Source organism: Dermochelys coriacea, chromosome 1 (assembly GCF_009764565.3).
Source record: "Dermochelys coriacea isolate rDerCor1 chromosome 1, rDerCor1.pri.v4, whole genome shotgun sequence".
Lineage (NCBI taxonomy): Eukaryota > Metazoa > Chordata > Testudines > Dermochelyidae > Dermochelys > Dermochelys coriacea.
This window is the reverse complement of record NC_050068.2, coordinates 284,315,341-284,339,865: the sequence shown is the minus strand read 5'-3', so window position 1 is coordinate 284,339,865 and position 24,525 is coordinate 284,315,341. Positions and strand designations below refer to the sequence as shown.

The 24,525-nt window shown below is 39.0% G+C and overlaps 1 protein-coding gene across 10 annotated transcripts in view; it reads right to left on the bottom strand.

The window, feature by feature from the left end:
* Window positions 1-400: 400 nt before the first annotated feature.
* Window positions 401-24,525, bottom strand: part of KCNC2 (potassium voltage-gated channel subfamily C member 2) — a 144,046-nt gene continuing 119,921 nt past the window's right edge. For 2 of the 10 annotated variants that reach the window (XM_043493219.1, XM_043493213.1), the window contains exons 3-5: window positions 10,884-11,811; window positions 7,987-8,154; window positions 401-3,491 (exon numbers count right to left, since the gene is read on the bottom strand). In XM_043493219.1, coding sequence (XP_043349154.1) covers window positions 3,355-3,491; window positions 7,987-8,154; window positions 10,884-11,811 — 1,233 coding nt within the window. In that variant the 3' untranslated portion in view covers window positions 401-3,354. Of the gene's footprint in view, window positions 3,492-7,981; window positions 8,155-9,331; window positions 9,409-10,883; window positions 11,812-24,525 lie in introns of those variants that run through there. The other 8 variants (XM_038386906.2, XR_005290560.2, XM_038386909.2 and 5 more) reach the window with 8 other exon arrangements.

Below are 24,525 nucleotides of genomic sequence, written 5' to 3'. Positions count from 1 at the left end.
CTTGATATTCCCGTGTTGATATCCAAAGATCACATTTGGCCTCATATCTACAGCATGCCACTGGAAGCTCGTGTTCAGTTGGTTACCAACCATGACCCCTAAATTATTTTAGTGCCACTGCACTCCAGGGTACAGTGATCTATTATTTAATCTATAATTATCTAGCCCAGTGCTTATTTCCATACAAACCTTGGGATCACAAACAGGAAAGAAACAAGATTCCTAGAGAAATATTTTTAGACTGATTCAAACCCTGTTCTCAAAAGTCCTTTGAATGAGCTCTTCGTATGTGCCCCAGGGGACTGGTCTGGGGAATTATGTGAATCATAAGAATGCTCAAAGGCCATTAACCTAAAGAAAGCGCATGAGCCACATTATAAGGTATGTTCCAAGCTCCTCCCCAAATCATTTGCCTTTTATTCTCCATTTCAGTTAGTTACATTTCTATTAGTTTCCACCAGGATTGTGCATGCACCTTGACATGTTCACAAAAGTTCCACGATACAGAGTTTCACAACTGGGATAGTCCCTACATTCAGGATACCAGGATGACAAACAGATTCTGGAGAAATTCTCATTAAATAGGATGGGGAGAACATAATTAACACACTGTACCAACTACAATGCATCAAAGACATAAAATAGACTAGATCAATTTACCACAAAACTCACAAAAAGTAATTGATCAAAGAATATCTCTCTTATGCAAAATATACATTTTAGGATATAATTTTAATACATATTTTATATTTACTGATGTTCCTTCTGTGATAGTTTGAATTAAAAAAAAAACAAATATTCTTGCTGCCAGAATTTTATTTTTCATAATACTTATAGTCCGAGGTAACAATGAAAAAAGACTGTGTACTGTGAACAAAGTCTGTGATGTTTGTCTGCAGTCACATTTCTCTTATCAAAGTGAAAAGTAAACAAAAATTGGCATGTACACTGGAATTCATAAAAATATAGATATGGCAAACTGAGAAAGCAAGGACTTGTAGCAAAACCCACTCTGTCCGCGGTCATGACCTTTGCAAAAAAAAATACCTTTTTTATGAGGGAAGTGAAGACAGATGTAGTTTACATCACTATCGTTTATCGTTATAAGTGTGTGCCTTTGCATGAGCCACTGCACGACCATACTGCAGGAACCAGGAAGAATTCACAGAGAGAGGCATGTGGTCCTTTGCACAGAATCTGAGATCTGATGACTTTGAATTTAGCTTCCTCTGACATAGATGGCAAAAGCTGATATTCCATGCACACACATTGTATTTACAGCTGACTCATCAACAGTGACTAGTCACCTCTTCCACTGGCAGCAGCAATTGAAATCAGTCCTTCATCTTCATAATAATCTCTACTTCCCGTGTGACAGCGCAATGACCTGTTCAATGCATGAGTTGTTTATCATGGCCCATTCAGCAGCAGTAGTCTCTTTCCAGTACAGTCCTTGGTATGGCTAAATTCCATTGTCCCTTTTTCAGCAGTCAAAAATCCATGATAAATTCTGTACAACACTGTAGTCAATATAACAGCAGCACCAGATATTATATTAATTTCTTCGCTAAAAAGCTGTTTGCAATTATCTTTCTCTATTGGCAATGTTTTATCAAAATTAAATCAATGTACATCTCTAAATATCAGAAATGTATACTTTGATAAAGATATTATAGTACAAGAAGTTTGACATGCAGGTCATGCTGTAGGGCTAGGCTATATACAGAAGAACATGTTACATGGTCAACAATAAAAGTTATTTCTCATCCTAACAAGAAAAATAAAACATATGACAGTCAGGGATTATTCAACAATCTCAAGGATCTCTTAAGACTTGGTTTAGCTTTTTTTCCCCCCTTCTTCCATAAGACTATGTTGCTGGGTGTTTTTTTCCTCACCAGCCAAAAACATCAAATCTACTATTGAACTTGTACTGTTGCATAAACAGGTTCTTGCTTTTTAAATTGAAAGAAAAAGCCACTGGAGGGGATACAGTTTGAATACAGTAATGAATGTTGGTTGCTAGGTGGTGGGATTGATGTGGCTGCAATAGACAACCAGTTAGAATGGCAAAATCATTGCTAAATCCCACGTTTCAAATATCTTCAAAGTTTCCACATTAGGTAGGCTAAAGAATATTAACTTACACTTGAAATGTATAGTCTGTACCAATAAGGGGGGAAAGGAGAAAATGTACTCAACAGTTTATCTTAAAAGACAGGGACATTTTAAAGGTACTTCTGTGCTTTATGGAGACAGATGAAGAATACAGCAGACACGTAGCAAAACAGACAGACGAAACAACATATAGAACAAAGCACCTCAAAAAAAAAACACTGACTGAAGAAATTTATGAAGCTCATGAATCATATTTAAGGCTGGTCAAACCCCTTTTGAGAACTATTGCCCTCCTATTTGTACAGATAAAAGTAATAATCTCCTTGCTTTTACATGGCACTCTGCCTCTGAAAATGTTGAAGAACCCTGGAGTAGAAAAATGACTACAGTACCAAGCAGCACTTGCTAGCTTAAGACTGCAAGCCTGGATGGTGTTTACCTTTCTTTCATGTTTTGTGCCTTCCCCAAGCCATTAAGAAAGAGATCTGGCCTCAGCTTGCGTGTAACCAGTAATGACAACCTCTTTGTAGTTATCTGTGTGCAAACAACCGGAAACATTCAGAACTCTGATACAACAATCTAGTACCAAAGTTAATCAAGAAATCAAACCATTTAAAAACAAATAATTTAAATAAATTAAAAAGGTTAAACAACAAAAAACAATCCCACATACAGACCGTTTCATCAGTGCTTTCATTTCAGCAGGATGGTACAATGCAAGAACACACATCCAGAGCCATCTATGGTCCCAGTAATCTGCAACACTGCTGTCAGGTGATGGAGACAGTATGGTCCATGCAAATGAACAGCCCAAAATCACATTGTGTGTGACAAAGACAAGATTCCAGACATCTTCAGAATGGGTTAGAGTCACAAGTAATGAAGGTCCAATGGTGTGATTGATTATCATTTGGAAGCACATTGTTTTTAATATATCTCCCTGAAAATACACTTATTTATTGAATATACTGGCCAATGGAGTCTACTAGCTGTCCTTTTATTGCTATGGTAAAGTAGGACAATATAGTAGATAAAAGGAGAAGCACTACTTTAGACAATCTTAAAAGCCAAGATAAGAATCGTCAGGTACCCAAGTGGCATTTCTTACTACTGACATTTATATCATGCAGAATTTATACTGTCTTTATGGAGCCTACAGTTAATGCTACATTTATTTCCACAATGTGGTAAACAGTATTTGAATTAATGCTATGTAGCCGATTGATGCCATCTGGTTTACAAGATAGATGGGATGGGAGATCGAGAGCGTCTTAGAGGACAAGGTGAGCTGTAGGGTGATGTTACTGGAGACAGTCTCAGAGCATTGCCTGCCAAGCCAGCTATGTTGTTTAAGCTTCGGGATTTTTCATATCCTTTTATGAGAAAATGCACAGACATCAGTTGAATTCAGCCAGAAAATAGACAAAGACAAACAATACAATGCAATGTAATCAAATGTACTATTTTGGGTTCAAGGGACTTTGTCTTCAAAGAGCTCAATGCTGAGACAAAAGGGGAAAAAAAGAAAAGAAAAAAGGGATCTTAATGTAGCTGTCCTTTCCAGTGAGATTAAACAAAGCCATCACAAATCATATGTGCTACATACTTTTAGACCTATTTTTCAGCACATCTCCATTGGTTTTAGTAGGGTTCAACTGAGTGCAAATCAAGTAATGATCTGGTCATTCACAGAGTACTATTGACCGATTGCTGTAGATTGTATCATCTGGGTAATATACTCAAGATCTTTAAAAGAACAGATTGTAAAAAAGTGTTAGAAAGATATAATCCATGTTAAATCCATTTTCTAATATGAGCAGATTTTCCTTAAAATTACAGAAAATTATATAGTTATATAAAGTAATTTTATAGTTATTGATGTAGAGGATGAAATGAGGTGGTTGTAAAGAAGCTCTATCTCCAGGAATGTTAAGGCTCAGATTTTGCATCGAATATAAAAGTATAATAAGATAGCTATATTTGCAAATTTGCAATTTCTTTCTCATTTGCAAAGTTAAATCACAATATTTGCAGTCCTTATTTAACTGATTCTAATGAAAAGCACAACATGACTGCTCATAAGCCTAACGTGATGAAAAATTAATTCTGAAATCGGGTAGTCACGTCTAAAAACTCTCACAATTTGGATGGAACATTGCACTTGCAAACATTTCTGTTCACATGTACTGTCAACTCAATCTACCCACTTCATGCTGCGTATAGATATGTCTGAATTTAGTAGAGTCTGTGCTTTTAAATCACCAGAAAACATTGCTCATCATTGTCTCACTGTCTTAGAACTCAAATAGAGGGAGTCCACATTACTAATGTTACACAATAAAACCCGAATAATCCTACCCATGAAGCAATGGGTTAACCCCATTGGTTTGTATAGAAACACTCAGGGATAGGATCCAGAAGAATACCACAAAGTGCAAACACTTCAGGATGATTCCTCCCACATTCTACTTCAAATTTTGCCTTATACTAAAAGATGTGAGCCCTAAACCTGAGAATACTTATGTGCATGTTCACTGTAAACACAAATAGTCCTATTGTCCTCAGTGATGCTACTTATTGTCTTAAAGCTAAGCAGATATCTAAGCAGTTTGCAAGATGGGGCATTTGCATATAAGGTACATGCAATGAAATCATGAGATTCTTGCTGAAGAATATTAAATGTGTAGATGAAAATACAGATGAGCAGTTACTTGTTCATCATCTATATAGGATAAGTTTGGTGGTATTTATATCATATTTGGGAAGAGATGATGAGCAGTTTTAGGAAAATCTGGTCTTATGTGCTAGGGTATCTCCAAAATACATGTTCTTTAAGGCAGAAACTGTCTTCTTTTGTGTTTGCACAGGGCCTAGCACATTGTGAACCATATTGGACACAAACAAATAATACATAATAAAAATTATAATTAATATTTTCCCAATCTCAAAATTTCTTGACTGTTTTACTGAGAACATTTGCTATAAGCAAATCTATAATCCAAAGTCTGCTAATACATTGTATAGTGTTATATCCAGACTGCAAGGGCAGGTTGGATTGAGATGCTTCACAAACCTCCAGTTTATTTCAAATTCATTTTAGGGGCTTCTATTGATATTTGCACAGATTAGAAAGAGATAGCTTGAGAAAAAAATCTATTTTTCTTCATATTTGTCCAAATCCCTTGGAAACATATTCTTGGCAATATGGGAAGATGGAGAGGTTCAAAGGAAATTAGTTGATGTCTTTTACTCAACTTAAAAAGACAATATTTTGTTATGTTTTCTTTCCCCTTTTTTAAATGGCAAAAGCAAAGGAGAGCTGATAGTTGGGGGAACGCAAGGATACTATGACAAAAAGAATGAGATCTGAAGAGTGGGGAAAAAATACACAGGATGGGTGGAAGCAGGGGCTAAGAGTTTGATCCAAAACCCATTGAAGTCAGTGAGAGTCTTCAATGAAAGGAAAAAGCATTAAAACTCAAAATAAAAAAATGCAAAACTTTGGCATTTAATGTGTGAATTAAATTTCAAATATTCAAATTATTTTGATGATATCCTGAGAGTGCTTTCAGATTATGAAGTAACAATCTGTGTTGAATAAACTTCAGTCCCAATGGTCAAAGTATTTTGCTTATAGTGAAGCTTATGGCTAGATTTCAGAGTAGCGGCTGTGTTAGTCTGTATCTGCAAAAAGAAAAGGAGGACTTGTGGAACCTTAAGACTAACAAATGTATCTGAGTATAAGCTTTCGTAAGCTACAGCTCATGAGCTCAGGAAAGCTTATGCTCAAATAAATTTGTTAGACTCTAAGGTGCCACAAGTCCTCCTTTTCTTCTTATGGCTAGAGACAGTCAAAATTTTACAGATAGAAAATATTCCTACCAAAGAATATGGTGGAAACATTGGAACCAATTATTTTCCATGAGAAAATGTCAATATCAATAACATAATTCAGATTTCCTGGGGAAATTCTGAAACATTTTTATATCTAATTTTCAAATTTAAAATTTTTTTGTTTCAAAAAAAATTGAAAGAAAATATTTTAAGCTATATCAAAACAATTTTTTTTTGTTGGTATCAGCTTGAAACTTCCCAAAGAAAACCCCACATTTTTCAGATGAAAATTTTTGAACCAAGAATTTTCATTTGAAATTTATTGCAGAGAAAAGTTTGGTTTTTCTGACCTGTTCTAGTTGTGTTTTTTACCAAGTTAACAGTAACCAATGTCATGTTGTTGCACTGAAATGTCTAATTGAAATTATACACTTGATCTTGCTAGGTGCAGACTAATTAGGAGTTAAGGGTAATAAGCACTTTGCATGAGTTCCTCTGTACCTCGCCAGACTGGGCTTAAATAGGAATTTCTTGAAGAATTGTAAATATCTAGTACATATTACAGATTCTAATTCTCAATGGGCAGAGGCCTAGGATCTGTGAGCAAAAAATATACAGTTAAATACCTACACCTGCATATGATATCACTGCAATTGCTTGTGTTATTACCACGCATTAATGAATAATCATATTATTCTCCAATTGTAGTTATGCACAGAAATGCAGCTGTGCACACTTACATTCACATTTCTGCGTACAGATCTCAGATCTTTTGATTTTTTTAAAAAGTGTCCCATTGTGGCTAGTAGAATGACCAACAGAAGTTAGAGCTAAACTCTTTTCATCAGTTGGCTGGATGAAACAAGCAGTTGGGACAGATACGTTTGTTGTGGAAAGAGCTCGTAGAAAACTTGCAGCAAAAGAATTTTCTAAGTTTCAAAAATCTTTTTTTTTTTAATCAGATCCAGTTGCAAACATACCGATGGTGAATTCTGATAGCAGTAGCACATAACAGTTCAGAGATTTGCATCCTGTGTAGTTATTGAAAACCATCACATTATTGCAATTCACTAATGGCCCAATCCAGTTCCTAGTGAAGTCAATCGAAAGAATCAAATTGACTTATATGAGCTTTGGAATGTGGCCTAAGGGCAAGATTTTCAGCAGTGACCAACTTTGGCCTAACTCTGCTTCCTATGAAGTCAATGGCAGTAGAAAGAGGCCAATGTGGAACACTTTTGAAAATCCCACGCAAGAGCCTACAAAATGCTGAGCAATCAGACATCAGACATAGGAGGTGTTTAGTACCCCGCAGGATCAGACCCTAACTGCACTGCACCACAATTCTGGCTGGTGGAGACCATTCCATTTCTGAATAACCTTCCAGTCTTTAATGATATTGCTATGCTGATAAACTGCCTTGGGAATTCATAAACTTGGCTTTCAAATCAAATACCTTCCAAAATGGCTGAGTAGAACTTTATTGAATAGGTTTTGCTGTGCTCAATACAAAACCCTTTGGGCTTGTTCAATTTTTCAACCCCTTTAAATGGCATTAATGTAGCTATCTTTTAAAAAAAGTATTAAATGTGAACTATTGTTAGTGGATCATTCACTTGTCTTTCAGGAGGATTTAGGGGATTTTTAAAGAAGCACATGAGTGATTTAATGAGAAAGAGCTACATTGCAGTCTTTTTTGTAGAGTACAGACAAATGAAGACACAAGAAGAATGACTGTCAGATATACCACAAAGCACTTTTGGGTAGGGGAGTGAGGAAAATAAAGAATGTTTTCTAAAAGGAAGGACCAGAAAAGGATAAACTGAAAGAAAGAAAGAAAGAAAGAAAGAAAGAAAGAAAGAAAGAAAGAAAGAAAGAAAGAAAGAAAGAAAGAAAGAAAGAAAGAAAAAGCATTGAACTGATTTACAATCTTTCCTAATAGCACAGTTGTTCACATCTTATTTTACTTGAAGCTTGCTTTTCACAAGTACATTGCTGAGTGACCTTTTATGATCTAATGAAAGAAGTCCATACCTTTCCTGATCCCTCCATCAGTAGCACACGTGTAATCACCTGTTGTCAGTAGGAAACATGTTCCCCCTCTTCTGTTTTTGTCTCTGGTACTAGAACGTCTGATTGGTGGGTGCCTTTCCCCAGGTGAGAGTGGCTGCTCACTTCCTGCACTGTCTTCACCTGATAACACTGGTTAAAGCACCATGCCCATTTACAGACATTAATGAATGAGGAAATGAGACATCACAAAGAGCTTATGTTGAATGCCAGATATTCCCATCACTCAAGTACAAAAAACAGTAATAATGTCATGATAAGAATAAAGAAAAAAATTGCAGTTCATCATTAATCACTACAAAATGCAGCAAAAGAGCAAAAGTAAATATTTTATTCAAGAACAAATCATCTTTTGAATGTCTCAGCCCTATTTGAGATATCTCCTAAGGCTCGACTAGCTTAACATAAAATAAAATGCCATCAGATAAAAGGCTATTCTACTGAATTACATGTCTTTATAGACTCTAACCTTTCCAACAGTAGTCTGCCATAATTGTTTTAATATTGTGTTCATCTCTTTGACTATCTTCTTTATTAAAAAAGAAGTCATGTTGACCATTTTGCTGTTGAATAGTTTTTAAAAGAACTTTCGAGACAGGAATTAAGTGAGAAATGTTTAGGGCCAAAGCCTGCCCTGAAACGCACAATTAACATTGATTTTGATGGGAGTTACATTTAATCATATATAGCTCAGGGCTAAATGTGGTCCTTAGTCAGTGTGGTTAAGATTCAGCATGCAATAGACTCTCTACATCACCCACTTTTGCTTTCCCTTTTTTAAAACAAGAAATATGTAGCATTTCAGGACCCAATTCAAGAAACCATCCCTATTAAGGAAAGCACTTAACCATGTGCTTAAGTGTTTTCCTGAATTGGGGCAACACATGGCAATATTCTACTTTGAAGTTATGCACAATAATCCCAATAACTACACAAGAAATGAAGCTAGATATGGAGCACAAATGGTGGTGCTATCCGAGAGAGAGAGACAGAAAAAAAACCCAGAAATAGATCACTAAGATTTTTTTCTCTAACCTCAAGGATTATAACACCTTGTAAATAAATCTGCAGACTCGCTAAAACTATCTCTTTGTGCTGTCACACAGAGCCTCCTCCCTTCTGGAATGCCTTTAGCAGGACTCAATGACACAGAAAAGCTGCTGTCATTAACACTTTGAAGATACTGTCTGAGAATGTGTATCAGTCAAGCACTGTAAAACTAACCATATTCCACCCACGACACACAGTCATCTGAAAGTTTATCTCCCTTTTTTGATATCTTTAGAATTTAAAAAAAAATCTGTGTTACCTTTGCTTGAGAACTTTCGCAGAGTTCTCTCTCAAAGAGAGAACTCTCTCTTTAATTGATCTTCTTTTAACCTAAGACTAAGCAGTGGTATAATGTCAGAACAGAATTAAGATACTTTTCACAGACACAATTTTCAGCTTCTTCCCTCTAAAGATCAAGATCCAGTACTGCAACACTGAAAGGCATGTTTTTGCATTATTATTACTTATTGACTTTACAAAAGGAGACTAATGATTTATATGAGAGCTTTGCAATACAACTGTGTTCAGCATAAGAGTTAACAGATTTGAAAAAAAAATGCCTTGTGACTAGAACTGGTCAGGATTTTTTTGAGATTTTTTTTTCCTGCCAGAAAATGCTGATTCATTGAAAACTAAACTTTTTCAGAAACTTGTTGGTTTCAACTAAACTTTCATCTGGAATGTTTTTCAGGTCCATGATGGAATTTCTGAACAGAGCCCAACTCCAGAAGACTCAATAGCCACATAGTTAGGGCACTCACAGGGAATACAGGTGATCTTGGTTTAAGACCCTGCTCTGCCTAATTTAGATCAGGAACTTGAAGCTGGGTCTCCTGCATGGCATGTGAGTGCTTTAACCACAAGGCTCTCTCTTTTTCCCAATAAATATTTAATTATTTGTACAAAGTGGAACAGTTCCAACAAGAGAGATTGAGAGAGAGACAGACTAATTCTAAAACCCAGTGGTTAGGGTTCAAACTTTTGTGCAAAATGGAATTCTTGCTTTCTGACCAGTCCTACTTGTGACTGCAAATCTATAGTAATTAAACTAAATGCTACTTAACTTTGTTCTTTAATCTCAAAAGATATTCAGTGTGTGCTGGGAAATGACATCTTGAGTGGTGCTGATGATTGCCATTTTCAGTTTTTTACCAAGAAGCTTTACTTCAACTTAATATCTGTCATATTATCAGCACAACAGTAAAAACACAGTGTGATGTCCCATATAACACAGATGTGGGAAGTACTTCTTGGCAGGGAATTGGAGTGCTGAATGGGAAGAAATCTAAAAGCTAGAAGCCAGCTTTCTATATTCTTCCGATGAGTGCTGTCCTTTACAAGGTGAAGGACCTGTTTCTTTTAAATTACTTCCTCTTGTATTGCTTCTTATATAATATGCCACTATGTGCCATAGGCAAAGCTGACACAAGAGACAAACACTAAGCAGAACAGCATGAAGTTCAATGGTGTGGAACATGGTAGCTGTTCAGATAGTCACAATCATGCAGGAAAACAAAAGAACATCAGTACAATGAAACAAACAACAGGCAAAATAAATGGTGGATGTCATCAGCAGAAAAAGCATTCACAACATAGCAAGCAAACTGTATAGACCAGCTATGCACAGACCTGGGAATGTCATTGTAACTATTTTGCCATCTACAAGACTGACACACGCAAACACTGGAGTGAAGGGAGAGGGGAGGGAACTACATCTTTTAGTTGCAGAAAGATTTAATGCTTTCTGACATCTACCAAACATAGTGGTCTATAAAGTATTTAGAAGACATGCATTTGAGATTGTGTCCTACCTGATCTGTTGTGTTCCATCAGCCGGTTGTCTTTGCCCAGGCAGACATCTCCCTGTGTGCTATTGCAGGCCATATTCAAGTCTGTCTTGCAAAAGGTAGGGGAGCTCACCTGCGGAGCAGGAGGGATGTGCTTCTTCCTCTTTCTTGGAAGTTTCTGCTTCGCCATTGCCAGGGAGTAGTACATTCCGAAATTGTTGACAATGACAGGCACGGGCATGGCTATGGTCAGCACCCCAGCGAGAGCACACAGAGCCCCCACTAACATGCCTGACCAAGTCCGAGGATACATGTCCCCATACCCAAGGGTAGTCATGGTGACCACAGCCCACCAGAAGCCAATGGGGATATTTTTGAACTGTGTGTGCTCACTAGCAGATGGGTCATTGGGCTGGGCCCCTACTCGCTCAGCATAGTAGATCATGGTGGCAAATATCAACACACCTAGTGCCAGGAATATTATCAGCAGCAAAAACTCATTGGTGCTAGCTCGGAGTGTGTGGCCCAGCACTCTGAGGCCTACAAAGTGCCGGGTGAGCTTGAAGATTCGCAGGATTCTCACAAACCTCACCACCCTGAGGAAGCCAAGCACATCCTTAGCAGCTTTGGAGGAGAGCCCACTCAGGCCCACCTCTAGGTAAAATGGCAGGATGGCCACAAAGTCAATGATATTCAAGAGGTTTTTGATGAATTCAAGTTTACTGGGTGAAAAAACAACACGGACTAAAAATTCAAATGTAAACCACACCACGCAGACTCCTTCCACATACGTCAGAGCAGGATCAGTCTCAATTTCATACTGTAGAACCACCTCTGTGCCATTGATGGCATGCTCGGTTTTGTTTATAATAGTATTGAAAGCCTCATGGGTTTCCAAACAAAAGGTTGTGATTGAAACTAGGATGAAGAATAAAGAGGCAAAAGCAATGAACTGCAAAGAAAAGGAAAGAAAAAGGAAATCAGAACCATAAAGTACTTTACATTAATAAGTAGGGCCCTACCAAATTCATAGCCATTAAAAATGCATCATGGACTGTGAAATCTCATCTTTTGAGTGCTTTTAGCCTATACTATACAAATTTCACAGGGGAGACCAGAGTTTCTCAAACTGGGAGTCCTGACCCATTAGGGAGTTGCGGGGGGCGGGGGGGTGTCGCAAGGTTATTTTAGGAGGGTCACAGTATTGCCAGCCTTACTTGTGTGCTGCCTTCAGAGCTGAGTGGCCAGAGAGCAGCAGCTGTTGGCCAGGTGCCCAGCTCTGAAGGCAGCGCCCTGCACACAGCAGTGCAAAAGTAAGGGTGGCAATGCCATATCATGCCACCTTTACGTTGCGTTTCTGTCTTCAGATCTGGGCGGCCGGAGAATGGCAGCTGCTGACTGAAGGCCCAGCTCTGCAGGAAGTATGGTGTATTGCCACCCTACTTCTGTACTGCTGTTGGTGGTGGCTCTGCCTTCAGAGCTGGGCTCTCCAGCTGCCCAGCTTTGAAGGCAGCGTCACTACTAGCAGCAGCACAAAAGTAAGGGTAGCAGTACCACAACCCCCCTACAATAACCTTGCGACACCCTTCCCCCCACCCCACCCCACCCCCCACACACAACATTCCTTTTTGGGTCAGGACCCCTACAATTACAACATCATGAAATTTCAGATTTAAATAGCTGAAATCATGAAATTTACTGTGACCGTGAAATTGACCAAAATGGACCATGAATTTGGTAGGGCTCTACTAATAAACAATCATCAATCATACATTTTACGTTGTACTTTTACACTGTATAGCATAATTAATTACAAAGGCCCCCCAAAGTGATTCACATACAATTATACATGAAACATTAAACTGACGCAATCCCCAAGGTGGAGAGTGATAGCCAACCCTTACACTGCATGATGAACAAAAATATGGTGGCGGGGGACCTGTTCATCAGGATAATCATGACTCATAAAAAAAAGTTACATTATGCCTTGAAAACTAGAGTCCTGCCTGCTGAGTGTGAATATCAAAGTTCCAATGTCAAAGATACCTCCACCCCCACGGTTCTCAATTTCTGAAAGAGGTCTGACAAGTTGAGCTGATCCTAATGGGGTTTGAGACTGTGGTTCACGAAATTCATACATGCTACTAAGAATATTGGCTATGTCCTCTGAAGAAGTCATCAACATTTCTTGTACCAAAAATATTAGATGTAAACAGTCAATTCATCAATGCAGGTCATCCGTTAGAGAAAATGTTCTGATGTGTTATACAGAGAGCTGATAGCTCTCTCTAGATATGATTGCCCAGTACTTCCCATTGTTAGACTCTATTTTCACTTGTCTGTAACTTTGCCAAATTTTAACCATTCAGGCTGAAATTTCCCATCCTGATTATCTGCCTTGGGTTGAATATTTTTGGAAAGTTTCACCAAAAAATATTCAGCCATTTCCAAAAGCAAGATTATGAGAAAATATGTTGTTTAGACCATGTTACAAAAATCCATACATCCTTTTCATTGAAAACCTCTAGTACCTCCATTCTTTGGAATGGAAACTTGAAATTGGCAAGAGAATTGCCCTGGTGTCAGGGATGTTCCTTTTGCTGTTCCTGTGAAAAACTGCCCAAATTTGACCAAGTTATAAGCCTCTGAAAATGTCAATTCTCACAGGCTCAGTAAAGATTTGGTTGCATTTGACAGAGAATTTTCCAAAAATTCCCTCTGTACTGAGTATGCTCCAGCCTCAGGCTGTAGTGCCTGAGCAGGGCTGTTCCTACAATTGCTTCTCCTGGCTGCTGTGGACCACTGTGGCACCAGAAACTGAAAGCACAGAAGCTATCTCTCCTGTACTCTCAATATGGCCTTTTCTGGCCCCCAGGCCACGAGGAGGAGAAAACACCCTGACTTGAATGCAATGGAGACAATAGGGGAAAGAGGGCTGAGGGAGTAGACTGGAACAAGAAGCTTGGAGGAGAAAGTAGGATTGGAAGCTGGGGGATAGATTAGGCAAGGAGATGGGGAGTAGGGTGGGGAAACTGAGGAGGTTGGGACATGGGAATGGGAACTGTAAAAGAAATTGAGATCAGATGAAGAGCCAGGGGAGTTGGGGAGAATGGACCTGTGGAAAAAATATTATGTGATCATGTAATTAAACATGTTTCAGAGTAGCAGCTGTGTCAGTCTGTATTCGCAAAAAGAAAAGGAGTACTTGTGGCACCTTAGAGACTAACAAATTTATTTGAGCATAAGCTTTCGTGAGCTACAGCTCACTTCATTGGATGCATTTGCTGGAAAATACAGAGGTGAGATTTATATACACACACAGAGAACATGAAACAATGGGTTTTATCATACACACTGTAAGGAGAGTGGTCACTTAAGATGAGCCATCACCGGCAGCAGGGGGGGGGAAGGAGGAAAACCTTTCAAGGTGACAAGCAAGGTAGGCTATTTCCAGCAGTTAATAAGAACATCTGAGGAACAGTGGGGGGTGGGGTGGGCTGGGGGGGAGCAGTAACATGGGGAAATAGTTTTACTTTGTGTAATGACTCATCCATTCCCAGTCTCTATTCAAGCCTAAGTTGATTGTATCCAGTTTGCAAATTAATTCCAATTCAGCAGTCTCTCGTTGGAGTCTGTTTTTGAAGTTTTTTTGTTGAAGTATAGCCACCCTCAGGTCTGTAATCGAGTGACTGGAGAGATTGAAGTGTTCTCCGACTGGTTTTTGAATTTTATAATTCTTGACGTCTGATTTGTGTCCATTCATTCTTTTACGTAGAGACTGTCCAGTTTGACCAATGTACATGACAGAGGGGCATTGCTGGCACATGATGGCATATATCACATTGGTAGATGCGCAGGTGAACGAGCCTCTGATAGTGTGGCTGATGTGATTAGGCCCTATGATGGTGTCCCCTGAATAGATATGTGGACAGAGTTGGCAACGGGCTTTGTTGCAAGGATAGGTTCCTGGGTTAGTGGTTCTGTTGTGTGGTGTGTGGTTGCTGGTGAGTATTTGCTTCAGATTGGGGGGCTGTCTGTAAGCAAGGACTGGCCTGTCTCCCAAGATCTGTGAGAGTGATGGGTCATCCTTCAGGATAGGTTGTAGACCCTTCATGATGCGTTGGAGAGGTTTTAGCTGGGGGCTGAAGGTGATGGCTAGTGGCGTTCTGTTATTTTCTTTATAGGGCCTGTCCTGTAGTAGGTGACTTCTGGGTACTCTTCTGGCTCTGTCAATCTGTCTCTTCACTTCAGCACGTAGGTATTGTAGTTGTAAGAATGCATGATAGAGATCTTGTAGGTGTTTGAGGGGTTGGAGCAAATGCGGTTATATCGTAGAGCTTGGCTATAGACAATGGATCGTGTGGTATGATCTGGATGAAAGCTAGAGGCATGTAGGTAGGAATAGCGGTCAGTAGGATTCCGATATAGGGTGGTGTTTATGTGACCATCGCTTATTAGCACTGTAGTGTCCAGGAAGTGGATCTCTTGTGTGGACTGGTCCAGGCTGAGGTTGATGGTGGGATGGAAATTGTTGAAATCATGGTGGAATTCCTCAAGGGCTTCTTTTCCAGGGGTCCAGATGATGAAGATGTCATCAATGTAGCGCAAGTAGAGTAGGGGCATTAGAAGACGAGAGCTGAGGAAGTGTTGTTCTAAGTCAGCCATAAAAATGTTGGCATACTGTGGGGCCATGCGGGTACCCATCGCAGTGCCGCCGATTAAACATTAAACATGGTATTGTAATACACATGCACAAGAAAGGCAAATTAATTGCCCAGGCAGCCTTAACTCGGACATTCCCTAACCCTTGAGTGTTTGACTTTGTAAAACCTTAACATTCTTTTAAAATGGGAGGGGGGATGGCTGTGCATTCTATTGTAGGTTACATTTTTAAAAGTATATATTTCCATTCATTTCAAATGCCAAGGACCCAATATTATCTTTAAAGAGAAATTATGCTTGCTATCTACTCTAAAACCAAAAGAGGAGTGAGTAGATGGGGATCAATCTTTTCCAGTAGTTTAGAATGATCAGAAGAAAAAAAATCAGTTTACAATCTATTCTGAAGCATGCCTTATTTTGTGCTTATAGAGATTTCTACAGAGATTTTCACAGAACTTTTAGCAACAATAGCTGCTCAGGCTGGCTGTCTCATTCAAATTATAGCTCTGACTGGGCTTGACAAGCTCAGATAGGGGAATCTTTAGAACCAAAATACAGAGAAAAGTGAGGGGGGTAAAGAGGACAGAAAGGGGAGAATGAGTGGTGACTGTAGGAAAATCATGCCAGATCATATATACATGTTTTATTAAATGCTGAATATAGAAAACCAAAAGGGCCAACATAAACAAAGACTACGAAAGACACATATAACTTAGACTTCAACCAGAAGAGAGAATACTATTTGGCCACCCCTCAAGGGAAGAGTGGGATCATACACCAGACTGAGCTGAGACAGGTCACATCTGAACCACTCAATAATAATGACCATAATGTAATTAAATGTAACATCATTGGGGGGGGAAACATGACAAAGAAACCTGCCACAGTAGCATTTTACTTCAAAAAGAGGAACTATACAAAAATGTGGAAACTAGTTAAATAGAAATTAAAAGGAACACTCACACAGGTTAAATGCCTGCAAACTTCACGGAGAATATTTTAAAACAACATAATAGAGGCTCAAATAAACGTATATCCTAAATTAAAAAACAAACAAACAAAACAGTAAGAGGAACAAAAAAAAAATGTCACCATGGCTAAACAACAGAGTAAAAGTAGCAGTTAGAGACAAAAAGACATCTTTAAAATATTTGAAGTCAAATCCAACTGAGGAAAATAGGAAGGAGCATAAACTCTGGAAAAAGTCAAAAATAAAAGTATAAGGCAGACAGGACAAGAAAGAATTTGAGGAGCAACTACCTAAAGACACAAAAACCGACAGCAAAACATTTTTAAGTACATCAGAACCAGGAAGCCTGCCAAACAATTAGTGGGGCCACTGGATGATCAAGATGCTAAAGGAGCACTCAAGGAAGACAAGGCCATTGCAGAGAAGCTAAATGAATTCTTTGCATCAGTCTTCACTGCAGAGGATGTGAGAGAGATTCCCAAACCTGAGCCATTCTTTTTAGGTGACAAATCTGGGGAACTGTCCCAGATTAATTTATCAGTTTGTTCTGAATACCTCAAACAGTAATAAATCATCATCAGGACTAGATGGCATTCACCCAAGAGTTCTGAAGAAACTCAAATATGAAACTGCAGAATTACTATCTGTGGTATGTGATCTATCACTTCAATCAGACTCTGTAGCAGGTGACTGGAGGAAAGCTAATGTAACACCGATTTTTGTAAAAGGCACCAGTTTCAAGTTCTGATATTAGAGCCTCAAAGGTTTCTTACTCCTGAGGAAGAGTATGTCAGACAGAACCCACTGCAGGGCTGAGGAAGAAAGCTAATTACTATTTATCTTGCAACTTGAAGCCACCCATTTCAGCCAATCCCAAATCTACATGCTGTATTGTTAGCTTTTTTGCATGCTTAATTTCCTTGTCCTAAACTACACTCTCTTCTGATCAGTATGCCAGAGTTTAGGCTCTGAGACCTGACAACCTATGATATTTTACACACAATATTGTTCTCCACATGATGGATTATGGCAACACTTTATTTGGATAAATGGATCAAAACTGGAGCAAATGTTCAGCATAAAGTTTATTTCTCATAAACTTTCACAACCAGGTGCATACATGGTGTAAAGAGAGAAATACTTATGGAGAAGAAGGCTTCTATTACATTTCTATTTGCCTAGTACATAAGTCTTATGGTCATTAAAAGGAAAGTTACAAACATAATTTGAATCATACCATCTCTACACCATTTGAGCTACTCAAGTTCACTTGTATCTTCTTTCTCTCTAGCTCTGAGACTGAAAACCTGGTTTTGAATCTGACAAGTAAATATAGGGCTTTGTTAAGAAAAGCATTTGGGACTTGGGCATTTTCTATCAGATAAGAATTTTAATGGCACCCTCTCTGGTTGCAGTGGAAACCTTCCTTCTCTCTGTTAACCTCATGTAATCGTAATACAATGGGATTAGTTACCAAATGTTTCTTAGACTTTGTTACAAGACTTTCTTAGACTTTTGTTACATTTGTGAGGATGGTTGCTCATCTGCATCTCATTACTCCCCACCCCAATCACACTCAACATGGTGACATTCACACTGTAAGTATTGATACAAAGGCCACCATTTTAGATAAGACAAAATCAAGGGATTTGTATAGAGCCTTCAACCTGTATGTTTCTAGATCAAATAAAGCATAAGTCTGACTGGAAGTAATCACCCTCCAACAATAGTCTAGTGCCTTCAGTTAGTTCTTAGTGTCCACATCACAGAGATATACCAGAGTTTACATTAATTGGCACCTTTCTGGCAGTTAGCAGAGATACAAGGACTGAACAGACATGGAGACTGGACCATGCTTTCCCACCTAGAAAGACCAGTCTGGATGCATGAAAGTGGGATTTTAATATTGGCACTCTCAAATACCAAGAAGAAAAGGAGTACTTGTGGCACCTTAGAGACTAACAAATTTATTAGAGCATAAGCTTTCGTGAACTACAGCTCACTTCAAATAGTATTATTTCAGCACAAGCTTTTGTAATTTATATTTAATTACACACAAGAAACCCTACATTACAAGAACATAATTAAGGTTGCAAAGGGAAGCAATCCAAAGCGAGAAAGTGCAGGAATTAAAGTTGCATGTACAACCATAATTCAGCCCTCTTCTGTACATGTATTATGATGATATCTTTAATTACATTATCACATATTTTCCACAGGACCCCTGCCTCATTCGTGCCCAGAAGGGATGGTGCTCACTAACTGAAAAGCCATTCAATATTTTGTTTTCTCCTCATTGTTCAATGTGTGACCCCATGTCTTATTTAGTGTACACTACTCAAACCCTGCTCTGAAGTCAGAATTATTCATTTGGTCAAGTTTATTTTCTGTGGTGCTCATCACTATAGTATCTGAGTGCTTCACAAACATTCATTTATTTTTATATATGAGGTAAGGGCATGGTATTGTCCCCATTATTATGTGAGATGAACTCACAGTATTATACCCATTTTACAGATGGGGAATTGAGGCACAAAGAAATTAAGGTCAACAATGTCCACTAATTTTTGGTACCTAATTTGAGATAGCTAGAACCCTATCTTTCCGAATTCTTATTAACACTTTATATGTTCAAAGCAAAGCTCCCATTAACTTCACTTGTAGCTGCGAGTCCTCAGCACTTCTACAAATCATACCCATGTTCTCAAGTCAGATACCCAGAAAAAGAGGCACAAACAGTTAGTGTCCTTCTGTGAAAAGTGACTTGCTTAGCATCAAATAGGAAACCCATGGTAGGGATAGAATCCAGTTCTCCAGGGTAACATTCAAGTGCCTTAACCATGAGCCCACCCTTTCTCTTCTGACATCTGCTGATTCATTTACTACACAGCTTCCAACTTCTGCAACAAATGAGGCATGAGTCCTACATACAACACTCTCCTCTATACAACCCTAATTTATTCCCAGAGCAGATCCATCCTGTGCACTGAATGAGGCAGAGGTTCAGCCCCCACTCCCAATAATACTTCAGACCAGCATTGATGTGATGTGGTATTGCAACATAAATTTGTCAAGATATTCATGTAAACCTATTAAATTGGTACTTACACAGATTGGACACATTCCACTCAGATGCCATCCACAGGACAGGTAAGCACCTTTCCTTCTCTGCTGTTCTATGAAGCATTAGCACCACCCCTATAAGACTCAGATTTTTTCCAATGTACAGAGTCTGGCTCATAGGGGGAATGCAATACTTAATTAAACAAATCCACTGCCTAATTAATATTAAAGTAGCTCCTCTTCAGCTGAGGATTTAGGTGTGCCTAGGCCCCAGTTCATGAGGGGGTCCCAACATGAGTGGCTCTATGACCCTATCCATTGGATTGCAATGTTACTCACTCCAATTATCCCGCTCCCACTTCATGACAGAGGGGCTGCAGGGACAAACCTGAGTGAGCAGTGGGGTGGCCAGTGCTGCTCCTCCTTGCTGCACCAGGGTTCCCTCCCCGGGTGCCTGTCTGGACTTGTCCTGCTTCCAGCAGCCCATTCCCTCTGCTCTGCCCGCAGGACTCATCTCAGGGACAGTCTCATAGACCTGCTACAAGTGCAGGGAGGTGAAGTGAGTGCCCACATGGGGGAGCCAGCCAGGAGAAGGGTGGCAGGGAGCCTTGGGGACAGACTCAAGGGGGTTTTGCCTAGTGCCCAGTGGTGGGTGGGTCAGGCGCCGAGTATACCTTTTTACTTTATAGCACTCATTGATTGACCAGCTGTTCATAGTACAGAGCACCTGGCATTGGTCATTGTCAGAAGACAGGATACTGGACTAGATGGACCATTGGTCTGACCCAGTATGGCCGTTCTTATGTTCTCATACTTTCCTTTAAAGAGAAGGTTAAAATCTATAATAGGTGTCATAAATATAAAGGGAAGGGTAAACACCTTTAAATCCCTCCTGGCCAGAGAAAATACCCTTTCACCTGTAAAGGATTAAGAAGCTAAGACAACCTCGCTGGCACCTAACCAAAATGACCAATGAGAAGATAAGATACTTTCAAAGCTGGGGGGGGGGAAACAAAGGGTTCTCTCAGTCTGTGTGTTGTTTTTGCTAGGACCAGAGCAGGAATGCAGGTCAGAACTCCTGTAAAAAGTCAGTAAGTAATCTCATTAGATATGTGTTAGATTCTGTTTTGTTTAAATGGCTAATAAAACAAATTGTGCTGAATGGAATGTATATTCCTGTTTTTGTGTCTTTTTGTAACTTAAAGTTTAGCCTAGAGGGATTCTCTATGTTTTGAATCTGATTACCCTGTAAGGTATTTACCATCCTGATTTGGCAGAGGTGATTCTTTTAATTTTTCTTTAATTAAAATTATTCTTTTAAGAACCTGATTGCTTTTTCATTGTTCTTAAGATCCAAGGGTATGGGTCTGTGTTCACCTGTGCAAATTGGTGAGGCTTTTTATCAAGCCTTCCCCAGGAAAGGAGGTGTAGGGCTTGGGGGGATTTTGGGGGGAAAGACGTTTCAAAGTGGGCTCTTTCCCTGTTATACTTGTTAGACGCTTGGTCGTGGCAGCAATAAAGTCCAGGGACAAAAGGTAAAATAGTTTGTACCTTGGGGAAGTTTTAACCTAAGCTGGTAAAAATAAGCTTAGGGGGTTTTTCATGCAGGTCCCCACATCTATAGCCTACAGTTCAAAGTGGGGAAGGAACCTTGACAATAGGCAACTTTTAAATCCTAATATAGATTCATAGATACTAAGGTCAGAAGGGACCATTCTGATCATCTAAGTCCAACCTCCTGCACAGCGCAGGCCACAGAATCTCACCCACCCACTCCTATGAAAAACCTCACCTATGTCTGAGCTAATGAAGTCCTTAAATCATGGTTTAAAGACTTCAAGGAGCAGAGAAGCCTCAAGTCAACCATGCCCCATGCTACAGAGGAAGGCGAAAAACCTTCAGGGCCTCTCCAATCTGCCCTGGAGGAAAATTCCTTCCCGACCCCAAATATGGCATATGGGCAAGATTCATGAGCATATGGGCAAGATTCACCAGCCAGATACTACAGAAAATTCTTTCCTGGGTAACTCAGATCCCATCCATCTAATATCCCATCTCAGGGGATTAGTCCTATTTACCTTGAATATTTAAAGATCAATTACTTACCAAAATCCTATTATCCCATCATACCATCTCCTCCATAAACTTATCAAGTAGAATCTAAAAACCAGATAGATCTTTTGCCCCCACTGCTTGATACTATCCACTAATCCCCACCCTTTCCTCAGATAAAATACTCTTGTTCTTGCTGAATTGGCAATGTAATTACACAGAGAAAGGCAAACAACTTCATACTCCAAAATTCAAATTAGACATTATATTTGCTGTATAAATTATGTTCTAAGCTATCACCATTACAAGTGTTAGCTAAGAAGCCCCATACAGTATCACTTCAAATATATTCCCATTATTTCAAGGTGTCTGCATTGCAAAACATGGTTTAGCTTAGCCCTTCTCTTAAGGCTTTTTCACAAGTTTGCACAAGGGTCTGACACTAATCCTTATACTCAAGATTGGACTAATTAATGTAATGACAGATATCAGTACTGTCATGCACAAGACATCATTTTGCTGAATCTTTCTTTGTCCAAGGAGCACGTTGCTGCTGGGCAAGAGCCTGCAAACAATTGGAGGGAACCAATACATTACCCCGATGGTATTCTCAGGAGAGACAAGGAACGACTTCCTGTATCAAATCAGTCAGTCCATTACATAATTTATTTGTGCATTCTTCAGTCTTCATACATCTCCCGAGACAAACAAGAATGATCTTCCCATTTCAGCATATTTAAGATGAACATTAAAATTATTTGAGAAAGGTATTGTCTCCCAGCAGTATCGATGGTTAGCACAGTGTCTACATCTCACTTAAGCCACCTGGCAATGGGGAAATAAACATCTTCATCAACTTTCTGGTTTCCTTTTATTTCCTATATTATTTATTTATTTTGGAAAATTGAACCTAAATAAATTAAATGTGGTTATGAATAATGGAATCAGTACAGTAGCTCCTTTCACATTTTTGTTTTGTTTGTTTGCTCGCTTTTGTGGGGAGGGAAAGTAGTATATTTAAGTTCCCTACATGAAGAGGTATGGGAGTTAATTTAGGGTTGGTATAAACATTTGGATTTGCTGGTCACTTCTTGCTAAAATGAACAGTAGTGATATAGAATTAACATTTAAATTACCATCTTTATGTTGCAGGGTTAACATGTCATTGAGATGCCTGGGGCAGTTCATATCTCTCAGAACAATCATTTCAGGCTGTCTGCGGACTCAGAAACACAACACTGCATTGTAATATGCTCAGTTCATATTTTCAAAGTTATCCTCACAGTAATGCAGGTCACAAATATTTATTTAAAATGTAAATTGAGGTCAAATAGAGCACAGTTCTTCAGGGGTAATGTCTGTAGCAAATTGCATAGTCATAAAATTGTTCAATAAATGTGTTCATTGACATGACTGAAAATCTTGCTCCTGATCATGCAGCCAGAGAACCTTTGGAGAATGATACTGCCACTGCTGTCAGTATCAAGCATGCTATGCTCATTAGAGTTGCTTCACATACTTACTCAGCAAAAGGAGGATTATGTAATGTGAGCAGAGGACTGAACAAAGCACGATTTGTTGTTTCCATGTCAGATTTTATGTCTGCATGGTATATTTACTGGTGGTGGATGTTATTTTCAAGAATGGTTATGCATACCTATTTTTACTTAGATACAGACTAATCTACTTATACATAAATGTAGGAGCATTGTAATTGCTGAAATACTCATGTGGCAGAGCAATAAAAGATGGTGGTGATGGAAAAGTGAACTATGCCTTGGGGAATTCTAGACTTTATTTGGTGCTTCATGATTTTGCATAAATTCCTTTGTTTATACATCATTGACAGTATAACAGCTTCCAGTGTCAGAATATCTTGAGAGAAAGCTACATGCTGGAAAAAAAAATTATTTAACAACAAAAAAAGGGGTACAGCTGCAATAGTCACACTGACAGCACCAATATCAGACTGCAATCAAAACACATAAGATAGTCCATTGACAGGCACTCCATGGAGTGGAAATGAGGTTCGTTTGAGATTAATGTTCTCCAGATCATGGATATCTTCAGGACTAGATTGTACTAGGTAAAGCTGCAAGAAGACAGGAAAAAAACAGGGCAGTCCAAAATGTGGTGCTGCTGTTATGTGACATGGTCCTGAGGGAGGTGCAGATTCCTGCTACATACAGGGTGAGAGGTGTGAGTGGAGACATGCTGAGGCACTTATGGATAGCACAGTCAACCTGAATTATCTTATGACTTCCCTATGGAATGCCTAGTCCTGCTGCCTTCTCAATCTATCACGTGTTCCCTCAGCAGTTTGGGATATTCATCTCTGTATCTGTCCTGGTGATTTGGAAGCATCTTGATTTTTTTTCTTCCTTGAAATTCTGTCTCTTCAGCTCCCTCTCATCTGATCTGCCAGTCTGTCTTCTGATTTTGTTCTGAAACTCTAGACAAGGTAGACCCTGATTCTCCATTTTAACAATAGATTTGCAAAGTGCTCTGTCCCTTCAGAGTCTGGATGAGAGCTCACTACCTTGTCCTGCAATGGGATCTGCCCTAGTGATAGTGGAAAAGGGAAAAACAAAGGTTTAGCAGGGATGTTAATGAACACTGCATTGCTTTGCAGCAACTTCTTAATAACAACTATTGTATCTGTTCCTCTGAAAGGAATCTTAACTTTCAAATTCTTCTGTCTCAGAGGATAGTTAGGTATGATTCCAGTTTCAAAATGGGAAGTAGCAGCACAAAAATAGCACCCCTTAACTAAATATTCACCTATTGTTTTTTGGAGTTGGGATGAGTAGGAGGGTGATATTCAATACACATAGTCTATCATAAAGTTCCTTCTTGCAGAATCCCAACTAGATAGCTGCCTTTGTCCAGCCACAGCACATGAACTGACCAAACAACATA